We start from the raw sequence: 23,061 nt of genomic DNA, 5'->3' as shown, positions 1-23,061 counted from the left end.
TATTATGTTTGCACGGGTGGGGGACGGAACCGTGGGGAGCCGGGTAGGCAATAGGGCCCTAGTTTTTTGAGGTGTAATTGCTATGGTTGGCTTAGATGGTTAGGCCCTACAGGGGGCATGGAAGCGTGGGCTCGCTCTCTCGTCCCCGTATGGGTGGGGGAGGGTGGTGTCTGGGCCGGAGCCACGAGATGGCGCCGGGATCCCCCTAGGTAGTATGGGGTAGAGTGACCTTCCCCTCCCTGCTCCTGGCCCCTCCTATCCCTGGCTTGGGAACGTAGTCTCACCTTGGGGGACGCCCCTCCGCACCGGCGGCCATCCGCCCGAGTTTATTCTTGCACTATACCTATGTACTCATTCGTTTATTTCTTTTGCAGCACTCTCTCAGCACCGGGTTATTCGTTTATTCATTGCCTTATATTAGGCTTGCTTTATTGGTGTGTACGACTTCTACTTAGCAAAAAAAAAAAAAAAAAAAAACTATATATCTTATATTAGAAAAAAAAAAAAACAAGAATAATAGTTAAAAAAAAAAAAAAAAAAAAGGGGAAAAAAAAAAAAAAAATACAAAATAAAACAACAAAAAGAAATACATTTGTTCAATTACGATTAATACCTTCTCAACTATGTCTCCTCTGGTTATGCATATTGGAGCATAAGATATTAGATACTCTGGCTCATTTACTCGGTTTTGTTTGCCCTCCCTGCCGTTAAGGGTTATGCAGGGTCTGCAGTGTTTTTTCCTATATTTAACTTCAGTTGGCACTCAAGTAGTGCCATTATTGGCTGGTCCATGTCCCGAGCATCCCAGAACCTTTTCTTAGTTATGGGGATGACGGGACATATACCCCGGATAAGCCTGGCTTTAGGTAAGACCAGGCGACTTTTGTACAATATGTTATGTTGTTCTTCCTTCTTCTTCTCTTTACTTTTTCTATTCCCTCTCCACTCTGCCCTTTCCCATCATATCTCTCCTCTGGGGGGGGAATCGAGGAACGCCCTCAGTATCTTGGCCACAGATGGTAGTGTCGGTAGGCTCCACAATAGCGATATTCCACAAGATGAGTTATGCCTGTGAAACTAATGTCCCTTAATGTTAAGGGTCTAAATGCCCCTAAAAAGCGACGTCTCATGTTTCGGGAACTGAAGCGCATGAACCCGGATATAGCCTTCCTGCAGGAGACGCACCTGCCGAAATCAGCTAAGTTTGCCCTTAAAGATCATACATTTCGAACCTCGTTTGAGGCCAGAGCACTCAATAAGAGGAACGGGGTAGCTATTCTTATACATCATAGATGCCCGCTCAGGGTTAGCAAGGTCAGTACGGATCCGAGCGGACGCTATGTTTTAGTATCAGGGTCCTTACACTCTCACACTATCCATGTTCTCAATCTCTACGCCCCTAACGAGCAGTCCAGGGAATTCTGGACAGAGATGACCCGCGTGGTCAACTCGCTGCCACATGGTATGGTCATCGTAGGGGGGGATTTTAACGCGGCTCCATCCCCAGCAATGGACAGGGGGCCCTGTAGGGGAGCTCCGAGATCGCATAAACGGGGAGGGCAAGATAAATTGTTACACACTTTTATACAACACACTGATTTGCTGGATATATGGAGGGCTCAACATCCAGACGATACTGACTATACGTTCTACTCGCCACCTCACGACACGTATTCAAGGATAGACCTGTTTCTTGTAAACTCACTAACTGTTCCCAGGGTATCAGAGTCCAGGGTGGGGTCCATAACCTGGTCGGATCACGCAGATATCTCCCTAACCCTAGACAGGCTAAGCGCGGCGTCCCCTTGGTCGTGGCGGTTGAATACGTCTCTACTCCAAGATCCAGCTATTGTAGAGATTATTCGTTCGGAACTCAGGGACTACTTTGAAAGGGAAGCGGAGTCAGGAGTTACGAAGGCTACGGTGTGGGCAGCCCATAAGACGGTCATTAGGGGTGTACTGATCAGAGAAGCGACGTTGAGGAAGCGACGTAAATTTCAACGATTGGCCACATTACTGGAAGCATTGAGAACGGCGGAAAACAGACACAAATCGGACCCTACGCCTGCCAATTTGACATCATTGCAGAACATAAGGATCTCGATTAGAGAAACGCTCCTGGATGATACCGCAAGGGCTATGATATGGGCCAAGCGCACCTTCTATGAGAAGGCGAACAAGATGGATACCTTGCTAGCTAGATCCCTTCGACCACGGCAAAGGAGCACACACATTACGAGGATCAAGAATGAAGCGGGTATCTACCAGACAAACCCCACAGACATAGCCACGGTGTTCTCAGATTTTTACGCTAAACTTTATAACCACTCTTCGGAAGGCGCCACGGACACGGGCCGGGAACTAGAAGGGATTCAGAATTTCCTATCTGGATTACGACTCCCTAAACTAGAAGCAGCGGTTTCGAATGTACTGGGAAGCCGTATCACGGGAGAGGAGATAGACGCGGCAATATCCGCCTTGAAAAGCAACAAAGCACCTGGACCTGATGGCTTTTCGGGGAGCTACTATAAAACCTTCCGGGAAGAACTCCTCCCTCACTTGGAACCCTGGTTTAATGAGTTGATGGATGGGGGGACGCCTGATAGAGATATGTCCTTGGCGAATATCGTTCTATTGCCCAAACCTGGAAGGGACGACTCGGTCCCGGAGAACTTTCGCCCTATTTCCTTGATCAACCACGACTCAAAGATCTTGGCAAAGGTGCTTGCGGGCAGATTAGGCCCACTCCTTACGGGTATGATTCACCCGGATCAGGTGGGCTTTATACCTGGGAGACAACTTTTCGAGAACACGAGACGCAATATAGATCTCATAGGGAGGCAGGTCACGAAGGGCACCCCGACACTACTGTTGTCCCTAGATGCCGAAAAGGCATTCGATAGAGTGAAATGGCCTTACTTATTTGAGGTGTTGCGACACTATGGCGTGCCGGCCCCGTTTATTACAACTATTCAAGCTATGTACTCCAACGTTAGGGCACAGATTCCAATTTCGGGAGCGCGAGTCGAACCGTTCCACCTGAGCAATGGTACGAGGCAGGGTTGCCCTCTTTCACCGCTGCTATTCGTGCTCTCGCTGGAGCCCCTCATGCAGGCCATACGAGAAGCTCCTGATGTTAAGGGTATCTTGGTGGGAGACACACAATACGTTGTTTCGGGTTTCGCAGATGACGTCTTGTTGACGTTAACAGAACCGGAGGCCTCCATGGAGGCACTGACTAGGATGCTGGAAGCATACGGGGAGGTGTCGGGATATAAGGTCAACCTGCATAAATCGAGCGCGATCCCCTTAGGTATGACGGACGAAGACGCAGCGTCTATAGGGAGGACCTATCACCTACGGATAGAGAAGGACCAGATTAAATACCTGGGCATTTGGTTGACAGCGGACCCCTCTCAACTCCATAGGCAAAATTATATCCCACTGATTAGACAGTTGATAGCTGACATGGAGACATGGGTAGACAAGCCGATCTCGTGGATCGGAAGATTGCATTCAGTAAAAATGAATGTGCTGCCTAGGATACTTTTTTTGTTCCAGGCTCTGCCAGTCCACTTGAGTAAATCCGCCTTGGGACCGCTTCAACAGGCCATAGGAAGGTTTATCTGGCAGAATAAAAGGCAAAGGGTTTCCCGCAACGTCCTGTATAGGGCAAAAGACAGGGGAGGCCTTGGTCTCCCGAACTTATATTTTTATTATGTGGCGGCTCAATTGACTCAGATTGCACTGTGGCACTCCCCCCCAGGGGAGCGGAGGTGGGTGGATCTGGAATCCACCATGATGGGCCCAGATAGACCACAATTTCTTATGTGGATTCCTAAGGAACATAGACCAGCAGATCGAGTGGATTGCGCAGCGATTCACACTTCCCTTAGGGTCTGGGACGCTGCAGTACTTAAATACAGACTGGCTTCTGTACCATCACCCATGACCCCATTTTTGCGAAATAAAAAGTTTATACCGGGCATGTGCCCTCGAGATTTCAAGGGTATAGAAAACTCAGGATTACAGCGGTTGTGCGACCTCTTTGAAAACGGCACCTTCATCACATTCGATGCACTACAGAGCAGAGCTCCTCTGCGTCCCTTTGATTACTTCCGGTACTTGCAGCTCAGAGATTTTGCCCGGGGTTTCAGGATCAAGGCGGCTGCAACGATGCAATTAACATTCTTTGAAAAAATGTGTAAGAGGGAACAGTTCCCTACGGGCCTGATCTCGTGCTTGTATTCCCACTTGAGCACAAGTACGCTAGAATGGGGTGACATCACATACATACATAGGTGGGAGGCAGATCTTAACGAGGTATTGGAAGGAATAGAATGGCAAGAGATATGGGAGGCCGCGGCAAAATCGTCGGTGTGCGTCTCGCTGCAGGAACAATCCTATAAGACGTTATTCAGGTGGTACACAACCCCAGTAACGCTGCACCGGATGGGCAAAAACCCGACGGACCTCTGTTGGAGAGGTTGCGGTCACAAGGGCACGTATATCCACATGTGGTGGGAGTGCCTGGAGGCGCAAGCCTATTGGAAACGAGTAGCTGCTTTACTGAGGGAAATTTTAGGCAGGGAAGTGAGGCTAGACCCGTGGGTGTTCCTACTGTCTAGATCCATGGATGGTTGGACGAAAATGGAACAGGCCCTTGTCCAAAAGATAAATCTGTCGGCTAGGAGAGCTCTGGCGCAGGTATGGCTACAGGGGGAGACCCCTACGATAGCGACGGTGATACAAAAAATAAAAGACACCTTTCTGATGGACAAGTTGACAGCTCGGGTGAGGGGGACAACGAAGAAATTTGACAAACTTTGGGGCCCCTGGATAGATTGCACTGTCAGCGATTAAGACGGTAGGGACTGATTGGGGCGTCTAGATGTTACTAGGGGACCTCTGTGTTAGGCGGTTTTTTAGGCGGACTAGATACGACCTACAGGGAGAAGAACTAATTAATCCTGTATGAGATAGTGGTGAGCGGGCATCATACCCCTCACGAGGCTTCGTGAGGGGCTTCACTCCTCGGATACCCCCCCCTCCCCACCCCCCCCCCCCTCCTCCTTCTCTCTCTCTCCCATTCTCTAAGGCCCCGACCTCTCGGGCTCTACCTTTCATCTTTCTCTTTTCTCCTGTCTCTTAATCTTCTTACGGCTGAGCCGCACGTAGCGGAACTATTTTTGAGTGACGCTAATGCTACAGGAAAGGTAGTACGCTGGGGTGCTAAACTCTATCGAGATGCTTCTTTCCTCAAATTTGCGATGGAGGTGCGGCCGACCTTATTCATCGGTTAACCGATTACTGTTTTATATAATAACAAAAAAGCCAGGCGGAACATCCAAGCTCCTGTGGGGTTTTTGATTTCTGTGGTGAACGGGAGTTGGGCATGCTTATGGGGATACGAGACAGGGTGACCTGGAAATTCATGCTAGTTCACTCCTCTTGTTGGTATTTCATGTAACGGTATCAATATACTTGCTTTATGTTTGGAATTTCTGTATTACTGTGCATGTATTGCTTGTGATGTTTTGCACTGGAATAAATAAAGAATTTAAAAAAAAAATAAAATCATATGGATTTCAAGATCAGAGACAACATGGGTTTACTTTACGGAGATCATGCCAAACTAATCTTATTGATTTTTTTGATTGGGTAAGTAAAATAATAGATCAGTAGATATTGCCTACCTAGATTTCAGAAAGGCTTTTGACAATGTTGCTCACAGAAGGCTTATCTATAAACTGCAATCTTTAAGTTTGGATTCCAATATTGTTGAATGGGTAACGCAGTGGCTGAGTGACAGGCAACAGATGGAGCATGGTCTTGTTGCCAGTAGGGTACCTCAGGGATCTGTACTTGGACCCATTCTCTTTAATGTTTTTGTTAGTGATATTGCAGAAGGTCTTGATGGTAAGGTATGTTTTTTTTTGCTTATGATACTAAGATATGTAACAGGGATAAGTCAAATGGCAAATGATTTAGGTAAACTAGAAAAATGGTCAGAGCTGTGGCCACTGAAATGTAATGTGGATAAGTGCAAGAGATGTAAAAACCCAAGGGCAGAGTATAGAATATTTGATCGAGTCCTAACCTCAACATCGACGGAAAGGCATTTAGGGGTAATTATTTCAGATGACTTAAAGGTAGGCAGAGAATTTAATAGAGCAGCAGGGAATGTTAGCAGAATGCTTGGTTTTATAGGGAAATGTATTAGCAGTAGAAAGACGGAAGTGTTCATGCTATTGTACAGAACAAGGGTGATACCTCACTTGGAGTATTGTACGCAGTACTGGAGGCCGTATCTCCAGTATGATATTGATACTTTGGAGAGAGTTCAGAGAAGGGCTACTAAGCTGGTTCATGAATTACAGGATAAAACTTACAAGGAAAGGTTAGAGCCCTGAAATCCCTCTGTTTCTATGCGTTTATTAGTTCACCTATTGTACAGTGCTGTCGAATTTGTTGGTGCTTTATGAACAATAAATAATAATGATATATAAACTGATCAGCCACAACATTAAAACTACTGACAGGTTAAGTGAATAACTTACATCATTACAATGGCACCTGTCAAGGGGTGGGATGTATTAGACAGCAAGTGAACAGTCAGTTCTTAAATTTCATGTATTGGAAGCAGGAATACTGGGCAAGCAAAAAAGTTCTCAGTAAATTTGAGGACAAATAGTGATGGCTAGAAGACTGGGTCTTGATGCCTCCTGTCTATCATCAAAAGTGCCTCCAGTGGGGACTTGAGTGTCAGAACTTGACCATGGAGCAATGGTAGAAGGTTGCCTAGTCTGATAAATCACATTTTCTTTTAGATCAGTTGTATTGCTGGATGCAATTGCATTGTATACCTCTGGAAGAGATGATAACAGGATGCACTATGGGAAGAAGGCAGGCAGGCGGAAGGCAGTGTTATACTCTGGACAATGGTTTGCTGGGAAACCTTGAGGCTTGCTATTTATGAGGATGTTACTTTGAAATGTACCACCTACCTAGAGATTGTGGCAGACCATGTACACCTATTCATGGCAATAGTATTCTGTGATGGCAGTGGACTCTTTCAGCAGGATAATCCACTCTGCCAGACTGCAAAAATTGTTCACGATATTAGGCAGGGGGTTTTAATTGTGTGTGTGTGTGTGTGTGTCAGGACAAGTCATTTGTTCCTTAGCATGCTTTAAAATTAGGTAAATACAGCCTCAGATAAACAACAACACATGTCATAATTTATTTAACAAAAATAAATATCTTAAATATGTCAAGCCAGACTAAAGCCTGAATTTCCCTTCTATGGGAGCTTTTCATTCAGCCCAGCCATATAAACATGTGGTGTAGCTATTAAATTAAAGGTGTGTCTAATTAAAGGTTAAAGTGCTGTGTGAAAAAAAGTCTTAAAGCTAATGCAATACATGTTGTATCTATTAATAGATTGATTTAATTAATTGTTATGAATATAAAAAATATACCTTATACACCCATGAGCAAACAATATGCACATGCCCTGTGCTCAGAGATCTGTAATGAATTGACACAATGTTCGAACCTTTGCTTTACCGTAAATTGAATATATTTCAGCAGACCGAATTTCTCGGCATATTCCCTGTAATATTCCAGCATTTTCGTGTTGTGCAGAAAGTTAGGAGTGTCTTCAGCGTATGGGAAATCACTGTAACACATCATTTCTTTGCTGGTGTTGCTAACAACGGACTGGTAGATGCTGGCTCGGCCATATTCAACATCTGGCTAAGAAAATGTAAGGTGAGTTTAAAAACCAATGGAGAACTTAGAAATCAGTTCACGGAGTATAACTAACGGAACACTGTGGATCCCTAACGCACATACAAATAAACCTTATGACACCCCCCTGGCTGTCAGTCAGACAACAGGTCCATTTACTTCCTGGTTTGTTTTGCTCAGTGTAGCTAAACTCAGAAGGCAAGCAAATGCCCAGAGCACCTGACTTGAAAATACTTCTCATTGAGCTGGATTGGAAAGTCTGTGATTGATCAGCCACAGTAAGTCTGGGCTTGGAAAAAAAGGGGAAGAATTGTAGCTTTTGCACACTGTTTTTAGATATATCCACCAATGAAAAAATACATAATTAAATACATGTATTTTTTATAGGTTTGTTTGTTTAATTACTTTTATATCTAAGCAGGTGGGTGTCCCTTTTAACTGTTGCAATAACAGTTTTATTTTAATTTAATAGGATGCATAGCAAATACATTAATGTGGGATAAAACACCACATGTATGTATATATTGTAGTATAGAAATTTCAAAATCTTCAAATTTAAAGAGATAACTATAATTCCATCATCATGCATTATTACAGACAGGGCATGAAATATTTGCATAGAAGCAGAAATTGTCAGGACGCAGGAGCATCCCAGCAGGCAGCTCTGTAACAGTTGAGCAGATTACCATTGTCATTAGAGTGGGCAATCTTCACACTATAACAGACGAGAGAATAGTCAAGGTGCAGGCAAATAAAAGGATAAGAGAGGTACACAATATTGTTTATAAAGAGACAGATAAGAGGGAATCAGGAATTACGCAGGACAGTTTGGAAAATGCAGTATCGAGCAGTTACCATTACTGATATATAATTTTTGTCACAAAGGAAGACATGCAACAGATAAATAATCTGGAGTTACCTGACTTCCATGCTAATGTATAAGTTATATCTATCTATCTATCTATCTATCTATCTATCTATATCTATCTTATAAACATCAATGTTGTACATTAAATAGGAAATCTAGAGAAATGATCAGGGAATTTAAAATTTAGGACCAAGAAAGCTGACTTTGAGAAGTTTTCCGATGTGTCTATTTTGGCTTAAAATGTGAGGTTCCTTGACCAATCCCTGTGTTAGTGAGTAAACCTTTATGTAGGGTTCTTCTTGAGAAATCTTCAGTTCAAGGAGAGTTGTAGATCAGCTACGACTCAATGTGGTTGGGCTTGGCTTTGTAACCCTGTTGTTCATACAACACAGATCTAATGGCTGGATTCACAGCTTTTGCATAGGTAATGATTGTGCACTTTGGTCTACATGCATGTGGCTCATACTTACTGTATACCTCCACACACCACCTATATCTTCACTTCTCTCAAAACAGATAGGTACCAAACCCTCATCAAGACAACATTTGATGGATGTTAGGCCACTGGTTCCAGCTCCTATTATGGCAACCTTCATGTTACTTGATTCTGAAAAAAATACAATATATATCATGTCAAATTGGGATTTAACACTTAGGAATACATATTTTATATGTATCTGTTGAATAAAAATAAATGTCTATTGTAACAAATTTCTATATATGTTCTATAATTCTTGAAAAGAAAAAAAAAACTGACTTGAAATTGATGAAACTAGATGCAACATGCGACCATATTGCCTCTACATTACTGCCTTACCACATTGGCCAATAATGCTACATAGTCCTTTTATTTATTTTTTTATTTATTTTTTTTAACACTCATACATACAGTCACAGTGAGAGCCTCTTTGTATCTACTGTTCTTTCCCCTCAAATTCACTTTATCAATTCTCACTTTGGTGAATAACCCTGTTTGTGTTGAATTTGCTTCTGGAGGACCAATAACATACATGTTAAGATCTCGATGTCTGCACTGATCAGATTTCTCTGTTGTAGACTATCCACTTCTGGTATAATAAAGGCACAGTTTGAAAATGAAATATGGTATCAGGAAAACTCCTGAAAGTAGTTAAGGGTTAATTAATGACATACTATACTATGAGAGAGCCAATATGGGCCCCAAGTCGCCGAACAGACTGCAAAATTCGAAATCACAATTTTTTTTTTCTTTTTTGAAGTCTGTCTGGGAGTGTTGGGATTTACAATACACAGTCAGAATTATTCTCAAAATTTTAACTTGAAAATCAAATAGCAGAACTGGAAGCATAGATGACTTGGATAATGTTTGTAATTCGCTTTTTTTTACCTTAAATTTGAAATTCACCTTAAATTCTCACTTTTAGTGAAAAACCCTGAAAATCTCCAGTGTACAAATTGAAAATGGTTAGGGGCTGAATAACTATACCTCCTGTAATCTAGGGATGAGCGGCAATATGCAGAAGTGTGGATGCATACAATAGTCTCTTAGAAATGGAATTCAATAAAATGTTGTAAAGTTAAACTGGACATACAGGAACAGAGGGGTGGCGGGCCCTGCTCCATGAGCTTACATGCTAGAGGCAGTGGGGTATAGTGACACAGGGGGTAAAAGTAGGGGTATGAAGTAGGTTGTTAGAAAAGTATTAATTGAGTGCTTAGTAGGTAATTTTTGACAGTTGCAGGAGAGGAGTCATGGAGAGTGGGGGATGAAAACCTGCTAACAGTTTAATTGATATGCTTTCTTGAAGAAGTGAGTTTTCAATGATTTTTTGAATGAGTGGAGACTGGGTGAAATTCTTACGGAGAAGGGAAGGGAGTTCCATACAAGAGGTGCAGCCCTGGAAAAGTCTTGGAGTTGAGCGTTAGAGGTGGGAGTACGGACAGAGGATATACGTAGGTCTTTGGCAGAGCATAGGGGCCTCGACGGGACATACTTGTGTATTAGGGAGGATAGGTAGGTTGGAGCAGCATTATGTAGGGATTTGTAAGCAAGCACCAGAATTTTAAATTGAGCCCTATATCTAACTGGAAGCCAATGCAGGGACTGACAGAGAGGGGAGGCGTGAGAGGTGCGGGAGGACAGGAAAATGAGCCTCGCTGCCGCATTCATTATAGATTGCAGCGGTGCAATCTGGAAACACATAAGACCAATGGGAAGGGTATTGCAGTAGTCCAGGCGAGAGAGAACAAGAGCATGGACCAGCACCTTAGCCGCATCCGGGGTTAAATAGGGGCAGATGCGCGCTATGTTTTTGAGATGGAAGCAACAGGATTTGACGATTGATTGGACATGAGGGGTGAAGGAGAGGTCGGAGTCAAAAAGAACACCCAGGCAGCGAGCCTGTTAGGTAGAGGTGATGGTAGCGCCGTTGACTTGGAGGGATACAATAAGAGGGACCTATGTGAATGTAATATTTCCAGTGTGTCCTTAACAGACATTGGACATTAAGAAGAGGGATTTGGAATTAACTTGTTTTTTTTTGTGCTGATGGAGGTGGAGTTACATCTTTGGCAGTTAACCCATACATCTCTGTATTTGCAGTATTCCATAGTAGTCATGGTCCTTGTAGCAAGCATTAAGTCTAGGTGTTGGAGCTTACGTGGTGCTAATGCATTTTTAGCAGAATCTGAGGTTCAGGCATTAAGGGAGGCCCACCACAAACTGCTCTTATCCTAATTATCTAAAAAATTTCTGTACTTGGGCACAGCAGGGTTTTCCAACACACGGTTGTGTTTAAATATATATATATATATATATATATATATATCATATAAATGTGATTGTTTGTTAAACTAATTTGCATATGCCCACCCAGAATCCTTTGCGGTAGATTTGTCATTTCTGTGGGAAAAGCAAGTCTTATAGCTTGACTGGTGTGCAGATTTTTGTTTAACATTGAATTAACTATATATATATATATGTTAAAAGGCCTGAACTTGTGGAGGCCTGAATTTGTGGGAGGAGTAAGTCCCCTACTTAAACTCCCAGCCCCTACTCACCTCTGCCTTTCAGCTGATTGTTTTGTCCCCATAGCAACCAGCACTTCCTGTCCAGCTTCCCTCCAGAATTTTTTCCTGTTTCCAGCAGTCAGACGTCCTGACCAGTCCTCTATCCGTTTGAGGCCTTCCACTCGGTTCCCGGTCAAGGTACCCGGTTTCCGGTCACGAGACCGGCACGTTCACGTAAGTTAGGCGTAGGAAATAGCGCCCCGCTATTTCCCGCCGTTCGGGCCTAAAAACGTAGGGGTAGGCTCCCTCTATCATATTTGTACAAATACACGCTTTTTTAACCGATTTCAGTGTTCACGCCAAAACAGACGAACGCTCGGCACTTTATCACTGCTTTTACATATTCGTACGGAAACTACCTAATCTATTATTATTTATATACACAGTAATATTATTACGGGCATTCTCTTATTTCCGTTTGGTCACCCAGGACCAATCTATTTCGTACGATTAAAACACAAACACCTTGCTCTAAATCCATATTCGGCTAGTTCTTATTCAAATAGGCTACAGTATGCACTAAGTTCTATTTCACGAATTCTACTTTTCTTTACGTATATTCCCTGTTCGGTCATATTGCTACTGATACCTTTTTTTGTCAGTTTGGGGATATAATTAGCTTGTTTAAAAATCTGCCTTGTGATTTTCTTTCTGTTAACCAGTTAATTTGTTTTACTACTTTTTAAAATATCCACGTCTATCATAAACGTACGGTTTCTATACACTGTGGCAGGATGGCCAGGCTCTTCACAAACTTCAAATGCAACAGTCAGGATAAAATAGTACTGCAGTTTATTGTCACTTTCCACAATATATACAAGGTTGTGCTCTCCCACAAAATAAAACAAAAAGAAAATAAATCCTACTCCAACTTGGAGACTTACTAAACAGTATTACTAACTATCCAACTGGCCAGCTAATCTAGTTCCCAGTTTTAAACAAAATGAAATACAGCACTTTAAGCAGGTTTCACACAGTACCTTTGTCTCAGGCTTAACTGCCTCCTCTCTCCCAGCTGTTAGATTCTCTGTCTTCAGAGGCTAACCTTTTAAAACCCTAGTGCTGGTTAATTACATTCACCTGGTATATAACATTCAAGGGGTGACTCCCACCAATTAACCCCATCATGCTGGGAATAGAGAGCGCTCCAATCTATTACTAACATAGAAAGACTCTCTGACCTTGACACAACAAATATTTACCTATTAAACACTTCATTTTGTCACATATACTAATAAATACTGTTTATAAACACAATATCCGGCACATAAACGTCTGTACTATTCATTTTCCATATAAACACGCTGTCACATATTTTTGGCTTTACAAACTGCATCGGTTTATCGCTTTTTCTGCGTTAAAGTTGTTTATTTCAAGGTCTTTTATTACAGGAACAGGTATTGTATTTTATCACTTTGCATTATAAAGCCATAGGCCTAAAATGTTTACATATTGGGTTTTATTACTTACCTCCACACCTGTCGTTAACTATGGAATTTTTCTTCGGTTAACCCTTAGCTCCAGTATTATTCTAGGCTTCCCCCGGTTCTACACAGTTAAACCGTTTCACATAACGTAATTTCTTTATGTCAAACCAAGGTATAGTTCACAACTCGTTTGTTACTACACCTCATATAAAACCTATCACGGTCTCAAGTTCATTACTACTTTTCCACAGGCTTACGCCCACGGTACGTTAATTCTTTACTATTATTTCTACTCAGACATACGGTCATACAGCCATCAGGCTCCGGTAAACACCAAAACCTGACCCGGTACTCAGCCATACCTTCAGGTACTTACGTCTATACCCAAATACGTCCAATCGTCACCCCAAGGCCTCATCCAGCCTTCTCACAAATATCTATTTCAGCCCAGTCACACACTTAAACCTTCCAGATCCCTCAATGCAGGATCTCACGTTGCGCCCCTAACAAACAACCTACTCCCAATTCAAATCATACGCCACCACGATACGCATAAATACGTCAACATCTGTCTTAAAGCCTCAGGACTCTTCCTCAAGGACAGCATAAGACGAGACTTACCACACTTATTACCACCAGAAGGTTCCAGATACCATTCGCAAGAAGTCAAGGTTAGTATCTACACAACATTCCAGTCCTCTCACCTTATCCTTAAATATACAATCGAACTGGCTACAGGGTCTAGGCTAATGCCTTAGCGCACCCTATCAGAAAACCCATCCCAGCGAGGCCTTCCACCCCCCCCCCCCCCCCCCACCTCAACACGGAGGTACGGCCCCACGCCCAAATCATAGTTACAAGCCTCGCATGCCCTACTACAGGGCGCTAGTCAGGGCCTCACCTGTCACGGCCACACGTTTTGATTTCTCTCTACTGTCACCGAGAGGCCAACATCCCGCCACCACGTCTGTGGCAACTACGTCATAAGCCAAATCATAGGTAGAGCCTCTCACCGCCACTTGGCATTAGCAGGGCCTCACCTATCCAAACATTCAACAGTTAAGTTTTTCGCTTTGGCATCTAGCATTACAGTCCAGTTCTTCCATATACACCACCCCACATACCCCGCCTACTTACCTTACGCCCCTTCTAATATATCTTTCACATAATCATTCCTTTTAGAATGTCCCAAGAACCTATTCCAACCAAAGAATTGACAGAAGAAACTCCATTCAGGCCTACCAGACCCGGGTCCCCAGGCGAATCACTCACTCTTTCAACCCCCACGTCCTTGAGAGCATGGACTATTCCCAAAATTACGGCCGAGCTTAGGCTCAGGGGAATCCCCATTCCAGCCACAGCTAGGAAGGCTGAACTTTATAGGCTACTTACTCACCAAGCCCCCGAGCCCAGGCCAGGGACTAGCTCTCAAGGACAACCACCAAGCAACAGCACGGCCACCCAGGATACCCTGGCAGAGATCTTGGCCAATCTACAGACCCTCAATAGCAGGCTATCTAAGGTGGAAAGCGCCATCTCCTCCCCAGGTACTACCACGGTAGTCCCAGTCGCTTTCAAGGCTGTACCTACTATACCAACATGCCCTCCTATACTCCCCCCTCCAGCACCGGGCACAGCCATTACACCATTTGAGTCACCAGCACACTCCGTCCCTGACTCTATCAGAAAAGATATCCTAGACGGGAAGGATGTGTGTCTGGTGTCCTTGCTCATAGCCTCACAGGATGTACTTGAGAACAAGGCATTCAATTACGGTGATATCTCTGTGGTGCTCAAGACAAGGGATCCCAGGCTTAATCATCTGGTGGGTTATCTCACCACAGGGTTCACTAAAGGGTTTCTCACGGGTATTGTAGCCATTCCCCCAGGTACACTAGAATGCCCTAATCTCCAGTCAGCACGTTTAGACCCAGTCTCCATAGACACTCTCATTGCCTCTGAAATCACCAACGGTTTCATGATCGGCCCCTTCACCTCTTCACCATTCTCCCCCATTGGTATTGCTATTCACAAATATTCCCAAAAAACAAACAAAAAAAAAAAAAAAAAAAAAAAGTCTAATTATTGATTTATCGGCACCGCACTCCTCTTTTGTTCCAAGCATAAACGCACTCATTCCAGCAGACGAATTCTCACTTCAGTACGTAACCATCGACGACGCCATACAGTCCATCATATCATCTGGTAATCGACCCTGGCTTAGCAAAACGGACATCACAAACGCGTTTAAATTACTACCCATGCACCCCTCACTCTGGCACTTACACGGTGTTAAATGGCGAGGGAAATATTACTTCTCTACACGACTCACTTTCGGTTCTCGAAGCAGCCCCAAACTGTTCGACATTTTCGCAGAGTCACTATGCTGGCTGCTTCTGAACGTCACCAGGTGTCACTCCGTTATCCACTACCTCGACGACTTTTTACTAATAGAGCCAGGGTCACCTTCACCCACAGCAATCAGAAGCACTACTGCACTATTTTCCACACTTGGAGTCCCTTTGTCCACAGCCAAAACTATAGGCCCCACAACTAAATTGACCTTTCTGGGGATAGAACTGGACTCGGTTAACCTCAGAGCTAGCCTCCCCCACGACAAACTGTCACGTTTGAGAGGGGAGATGACTTGTTCCTGCGGAATGATGTTTGCACTAGAAAATAACTTCAGTCCCTTCTCGGATCCCTGAACTTTGCGATGCACATCATTCTGCAGGGAAGGTCTTTCATATCCAGACTCCTTTGCCTGCTGCACGGAGTTCCGGACTCTGGCACAGTTTCTTTGGACCCCCACGCCAAGGCTGACTTAGCTATGTGGGGGAAGTTTTTGAAGGACTGGTATGGAATCTCCATGTTTATTCCCCCTCTCTCCACCTCTTCACCCATCATCCACACAGACGCAGCAGCCAATACCGGTTTTGCAGCCATTTTTGGGAACCACTGGTTCAGGGGCCATTGGCCCACTGATTCGGATGCCTTGCCAGGATTCAGAGAGACCTCAGCACTATTTGAAATTTATCCCATTGTGGCGGCCGCACACACCTGGGGTCATCTCTGGTCTGGCAAGGCAGTCAAATGCTACTCTGATAACTCGGCAGCTTGCGAAATCGTGAACAAAGGGCGATCATCTTCCCTGACCATCATGCGGCTGATTCGCAAGCTGACCTGGTTGGCAGCATCCGGCCTGTTTCACTTAGTTTGTTTTCACATCCCGGGTATTCACAACACGGCCGCTGACGCTCTCTCGTTCTCAATTTCAGGCATTTTCTCAGGCACTCCCAACGGCTCACCTACAACCATCCAGGACACCACGGTTCCACGATCTAATCCTGGATTAAGCACACTCTTGAACCACGCTAGAGCACTCACTCACCAAGCATTATCACCAAACACGGCTATCACTTACAATAGGGCTCTTAATATATTTAATAAATTCACAGCAGAGTTCGGTTTACAAGGTGACTTCTCTATTCAAACCATGGTGGCTTTTGCCTCTTTTTTCTACCTACACCTTAAACTATCTCACAACACCATTAAACTATATCTCACGGGGGTCCAGCACCACAGCCTCACCTTTTTTTCCTAACAACACACCTTTCCTGTCTTCATACCCCGTCAAAAAGGTTTTGAAAGGAATATCAAAGGTTTCACCTCCACTCTCTGCTAAGTGACCTGAAGATAGGACCATCTATAGGTAATCTAATGGTAATCTCCTTGACACAGCCCCATTCGACATCGGCACAAATACGGTGATCAAATCTGCTTTATATCTCGCTTTCTATGGTTTTCTCAGACCTAGAGAGTTCACCGTAATTTGTCAAGGAGATACGAAGCTAAGACTTAAAATATCACACCTCACTAAAATAGAGGATCACTACCAACTTTCGATCCCTACAACTAAAACCAACCGGTCACTACACCCTACTATAATTCCTCTCTTCCCTACTGATAATGCCTGGTGTCCGGTAAAAGTACTAGACCACCTACGGTCAACTCTGCACGGTCACCTACTGGACTCTCCGCTCTTAACACTACAAGGGCACCCGTTAACCACAGCAAAATTGATGGTTCATATCAGAATTCTGTTATCTAAGCTCGGACACAACCCGATTGCATTCTCTAGGCACTCCTTCCGTATAGGAGCAGCCTCTAGCACTAACACACCGGTCCATATCATCAAGAGACTGGGGCGGTGGAAATCCTCCATATATACTGCATATATTCCACAGCCGGAGAAAGAGCTTCGCCAAGCTTTCAGCAACTTGGTTTTGTAAAAAATGCAATAAAGTGTGTATTTCTCGAATTTATCTTTTTGCCCTCTTTTATTTACAGGCCCACTCATACGTTGGTTTCGGCACACCACAACCAACTTTGCTCACAGTTACTATCCATTACGTATTTAAATTCCGAGCACAAGTTAAAAGGCCTGAACTTGTGGAGGCCTGAATTTGTGGGAGGAGTAAGTCCCCTACTTAAACTCCCAGCCCCTACTCACCTCTGCCTTTCAGCTGATTGTTCCCACCCACCTACACCCTGTTATAATTACATTCTCCTTGGTGGGCCCTCTTTTATTTACAGGCCCACTCATACGTTGGTTTCGGCACACCACAACCAACTTTGCTCACAGTTACTATCCATTACGTATTTAAATTCCGAGCACAAATATATATATATATATAGTTTAAGCCTGATTGATGCACATGAATATTGACCAATCAGAAACAAGACACAGACATGCACACTTAAAGGATGATATTTATGATGCCCAATTAGACCAAACTCAGATTTGCATTGCCTTTAGTTAAAGGCCCATGTGGCTCCTCCACCGCCAGAGGTTCCATCAATCTGGTCAACATTTACAGAAAGCTGTTTTGTAAGACAGAACGCATGATTATACATAAAATAAAAAGTAGTGAATGGCTGACTGAGAACAAACATCTAAAGGGCCTGATGTTTGCAGACACATGTTAATAAATTCTAAATCAAGCCCATCTAGTTCTAAGACAAATGTGTTAACTGCTTCTATAAAACCTTTATAAATTACCTCCTCATAATCGTGCAAAGTTTCTCTGATATTAGAAAGGTGACCTGAAAATAATAAGGGGTATTCTCTAAAGTGTCAATAATTAAAGCAAAATTCTAATTTTAGACCAAAAATTTAAAGTGGAAACATTTTACAAAATAAAAAAGGAACATTGTGAATACTGACTACAAAATGTTCTATTTATGTTTGATTCTTTCTCTCCTAATTGAAAGTATAAGTAGTATAAAGTTATCTTGCTAAACAAAAAGTTCATTTATCATTTATATGGCTAAACAAAAAGTTCATTTATCTGACCCCTGATCAATCAGGCTTTCGTCCAAATCACTCAACTTCGACTGCCCTCTTAAAAGTTTGCAATGTCATCCAAATTGGCGTTGAACAATTCTGGGAAGCTCCCACCCTACCTGAGTAGAATGCTCTCCCCAGCTCCCCAGCTTCCCACCTCCTATAACCTCTGGTCCAGTACTAGCATGATATTTAGCATACCGCAATACAAAAATAAAGTGGCTCGATCCTCATTTTCCTACAGAGCACAGCAATTATGGAATAACCTCAAGGACACAGTCAAATCTTCATTCAATCTAAAATCTTTTAAGAGATCTATGACAATATCCCTCAGTACAGACTGCACCTGTCATGGTTGAATATATTTATCACCTGTTATATGTTACATTTATATATGTGTATATATATATATATATATATATATATATATATATATATATATATATATATATACATACACACACATTGTAATATTGTATCCTATTGTAACAATGCAATGTTTTGTGGAGCCAGGACATACTTGAAAATGAGAGAAATCTCAATGTATCCATCCTGGTAAAATATTTAATATATATAGATAAATAAATAAATAAATAATAAAGTGATTGAAGTTTCGAAAATCCAAGCAACATACAGTTACATTTTAAAGAGACATACAATTCTCTGGAAATATTCCTTTAATTCCTACAGATATCAAATTGCTGCAATATGATAATAATTACTTCTTCTTATTACTAATTGTGGGCTACATTCTATTATAGGAGATAAATATATCTGTTACAATGGAAGCAAATAGATGTCAAAGGGGGGACTGCTATTCAGTTACTAGAGTTAAGTTTATCCAGAGCCAAATATATCCAAAAATTAGCAATACAATCTTACTTACTTTTTTATTTGAATTGCTTGTCGCTTGCTGACTGGTACAAGTGAACTGCCACAACTTATGATTAGTTTGTGACTTTTACTTGGCAATACCTTTGTCATTATGCTCCTCCTTGTCCATTAAAAAGTAAACTGGGTGTAATTAAATTAGCGTAGTGGCATATTGGCATTTAAAAGGAGAACTCCCAGGTTTTTCATTTTTTTATTTGCAAGGTGTGTGGTTAAATGTAACAAGAAAATTTTTTTAACATACGTGCATAATCACACACAGCGTTGTGAGAATTCAAAATAAAGTTTACATTTTAGACCAGACCAGTCAAACTAAAACATAGCTGACGTAGAGAATTTTTCCAGTTTGACAGTTATGACCTTAAATTCGAAATTTACTTGAAATTCTCACTTTATTAAATATATTTCTTACAGTATGAATACACTGCTCAGTTCTCTCAAAATCATTTAAAGTTCAGTTTTTCTAAAACATTATTTGCCACTTGAGCAGATATTTCCAACCAGCATAATGCTATTCTGTCATGTTCAGTAGTCACATAAAATGCCTTCAAATGCCATTTTCTGCAGTAAACATTCATAACATTTCATATATTACATGGAAACAAAAGTCACCAAAATAACTTAAGCTTAATGAAGCCGTTTTGGTTTATAGCTCATGTCCCTGCAGTCTTACTGCTCATTTCTATCTCATCTAGGAGTTAAATTACTTTGTTTATACACCTTCCTGCATGTGACTTCCTAAACACTTCATGTAAAGTGAAATCTAATGTTTACACTTCCTTTATTGCAAGTTCTTTTTAATTTAGAATTTCTTATTACCTGCTCTGTTAATAGACACACACCTGTTCTGTGTTAGACACACAGCTGGGAAAAAAAAACCTTCTAAAGTAATGTCTGAAAAGTAAACATTTTCTTCATGCAGGCTGTGTGAGTTATAGCCAGGGGAGGTGTGGCTAGGGCTACATGGATAAAAAAAAGTGGTTTAACTCCTAATAGCAGAGAATGGAGCAGTGAGACTTCAGAGGCATGACTTATGCACAAAAACTACTTCATTAATGATCTATACACAAAAACATCTTCATTAACCTAAAGTTGTTCAGCGAGGTACAATTTTTCTCAAATGCAGTAAAGTATCTAAGAGGCTTTCTAAAGACACACTCTAGAGCAGTTATAGTGAACCGTTTCAAGACCCAGTGCCTAAACTGCAAAACAAAATCAACTTGTTTACCTAAAAGCTGATGTTACCTTTAGAAAGTCACACAAATGTCTGAACTAATTACCGTAACTGTTTTTTCTTAGAAGGAAAACACAATAAAATAGGTTTTAATGATGCAGTTTTATTAAAAACTTGACCATCTAGCGATCAGAAATGTTGGGGACCACTTACACCACTTAAGGCCTGGGGCCCATCCTCCTGTCAAAGCAGATGGTCCACCAATGAGCGGCTCACAGCGAGTTGAGTGTTTATATGTAAGGATGCCACGTGTCTGTGTTTGGGGAGTTTAGACTATAGGGTTTCCAGTTTACGGAAGGGATGTAATGTGTGCCTGTGTAAGGGAGGAAGTGTGTGCGTACAGTGGATGCAATGTGTGTGTGTAGTGGATGTCTTGTTTGTGTTAGGGTTGCCTTGTTTGTGTCAGGGTTGCCTGTGTGAGGAATATAATGTGTATGTATTGTGGATGCAGTGTATGTGTAAGGTATGCAATGAGAGTCTGTGTGTGTGAGAGATGTGTGTGGTGTTTTTGTTTATAGTGGATGCAGTTTATGTGTGTGTAAGGGATACATGCAGTGAGCATGTTTGTGTATGGGATGCACTGTGTGCTTGTGAGAGAAGGTTTGTGGGGTAGAACAGGTTCTGAGTTTTATGGGACTGAGAGAAGGGGGCAGCTTTTTATTTTTGAATATTATTTATTTATTTTGCTTTTTAAATGTTTATTTCACCCTCTTTACTTCTTACCCCTGGGGGGAGGGCAATAGAGCATTTACTTGAGGTCTGCTGGTACTGTAGAGGCTCAACCTTTCAGCTTTCACCTTGGCTGAGCTTTTCTCGCAAGCCCCAGCACTGTATGGTATTGGAACGTTGACATGATAACTAGCAGCAATACTTTGAAAGCCACGGCATGCGAGAAAGAGAGGAGAAGGGGAGCCTCTACAGTACTACCAATACACCAAGAAATGCTCTGTTTGCAAAGGCAGCAGTACCCGTATACAGTTATGCAACAGTACCCGTATTATGGCAAACCTATGGACCTGGCCTCTGTATGCCTACTGTAGCACACTTAGCATGTAAATCCACCATCACTACTCTAGGGCAATTGCTGGTGAAATGGGAGAGTTAAAAAATATATTGCGGCATTGACGAGGGGGGGGATTACGTACGCACGTGCACTACGTGCGTCTGTCGATGGGGAGAAAACCGCCGGAAAAAGTAGAGCTGTAAATGATCGCAAGCCCTATGCGATTAATCTCCGATCTCTAGCTCCCAGCTATTTTTTCTTCACCCCTAGAATTGTGGATGACTGACAGCAGATGAGAGATGCCGCTGAATCCTCCATGCTGATAGAAGCGACGGAGAAGTAAGATGCAAAAGGAGAAGGTCGGTGAGACCAGGGAAGCAGAAATAGGAATCCCAGTTTGGAAAGACCACTTGAAGTTTGGAAATTAACACAGCGAAGCTGGGTGCAATCTAATCTTTGATTACCTACATATCAAGAAAAATGAATCCGTTGAGTAATGTAAACTAATACCTAAAAGGCAATATTGCTGCTTACTACTTTCCTTTGATGCTTTTGATGGTTTCTATTTTTTCATGTGTTAAAGTGACATTATATTACTTGAGATAAACAGATAATAGCAATACCAGAGAGAAAAGAACTATTTGCCTTAAAATTATATAAGGTATAACATATACAACTGTTATTCTGAGTCTCTCACAAAAGACATTACATCTTATCATATTTTATCAGGAAGGTCTTATTCACTTAATGCGATTATTCCAAAGAGCCCCATAATTGGGGGGAGGCAAAGGAGAGACGCTGCTGAATCCCCAAAAGGGAGAATACGACTGGGAAGGTTGAAGGAGGTTAGAGGAGGAAAACTCTGGCAAAAATCAGCTCTCCTAAAAGAAAAAAGAAAGAAGAGAGGAAGATGAAAAGGAAAATAGAGGGGAGAATAAAGGAGAGGCAAGGAGTTTGCATATTTTGATCTTTGTTTATGTTTTTTTTGTTTTGTTTTTTTTACTCCTTGCATCCCTTGTATACCATTCTCCTTACTTTTTACTCTCTACTCTCTACATCGGAAGATTTAAAGAGATAATACATTTAAGGAGAAAAATACAACAAAGAAGAAACAAGAAGAAATAAACAAATGATGTCAACAAGAAGGAATCAAGATCAAAAACCTGGCACTAGTAATGAATGGAAAACAGGGATGAAAAGGAAAAGAAAGATCAAAGAGTAGAGAAAAGACTCTCAAACTTTTTTACAATTCAAACTGAAAAGTCAATATCCGAGCTATCCTTAACTGAAGAAAGCCCTAATTGCAATGGCAAAGCTGTAACTCAAACAGAAATTCTAAAGGAGATGGATACTATTATCTTAAAAAAATGCTTTGAACAAAAGCTAATAGTTATAAAACAAGAAATTACAAATAATAGTTCAGATCTTAAAAAAGAAATAAAGGAAATTGGACATAGAATCAAAAATTTAAAAAAAAATAACGCGGGAAAA

The 23,061-nt window shown here is 42.1% G+C and overlaps 1 protein-coding gene across 1 annotated transcript in view; it reads right to left on the bottom strand.

The window, feature by feature from the left end:
- Positions 1 to 19,374, bottom strand: part of LOC134568697 (dimethylaniline monooxygenase [N-oxide-forming] 2-like) — a 42,584-nt gene extending 23,210 nt beyond the window's left edge. Inside the window, exons 1-3 of the mRNA XM_063427349.1 lie at positions 19,329 to 19,374; positions 9,091 to 9,227; positions 7,570 to 7,758 (exon numbers count right to left, since the gene is read on the bottom strand). Of these exons, the coding sequence (XP_063283419.1) occupies positions 7,570 to 7,758; positions 9,091 to 9,216 (315 nt within the window). The 5' untranslated portion in view covers positions 9,217 to 9,227; positions 19,329 to 19,374. The remainder of the gene's footprint in view (positions 1 to 7,569; positions 7,759 to 9,090; positions 9,228 to 19,328) is intronic.
- Positions 19,375 to 23,061: the final 3,687 nt, after the last annotated feature.

The sequence above is a fragment of the Pelobates fuscus genome, chromosome 7, assembly GCF_036172605.1.
Source record: "Pelobates fuscus isolate aPelFus1 chromosome 7, aPelFus1.pri, whole genome shotgun sequence".
In the NCBI taxonomy this organism is placed as follows: domain Eukaryota; kingdom Metazoa; phylum Chordata; class Amphibia; order Anura; family Pelobatidae; genus Pelobates; species Pelobates fuscus.
Note: the sequence above shows the minus strand (reverse complement) of the source record. Positions and strands in the feature narration are given on the sequence as shown.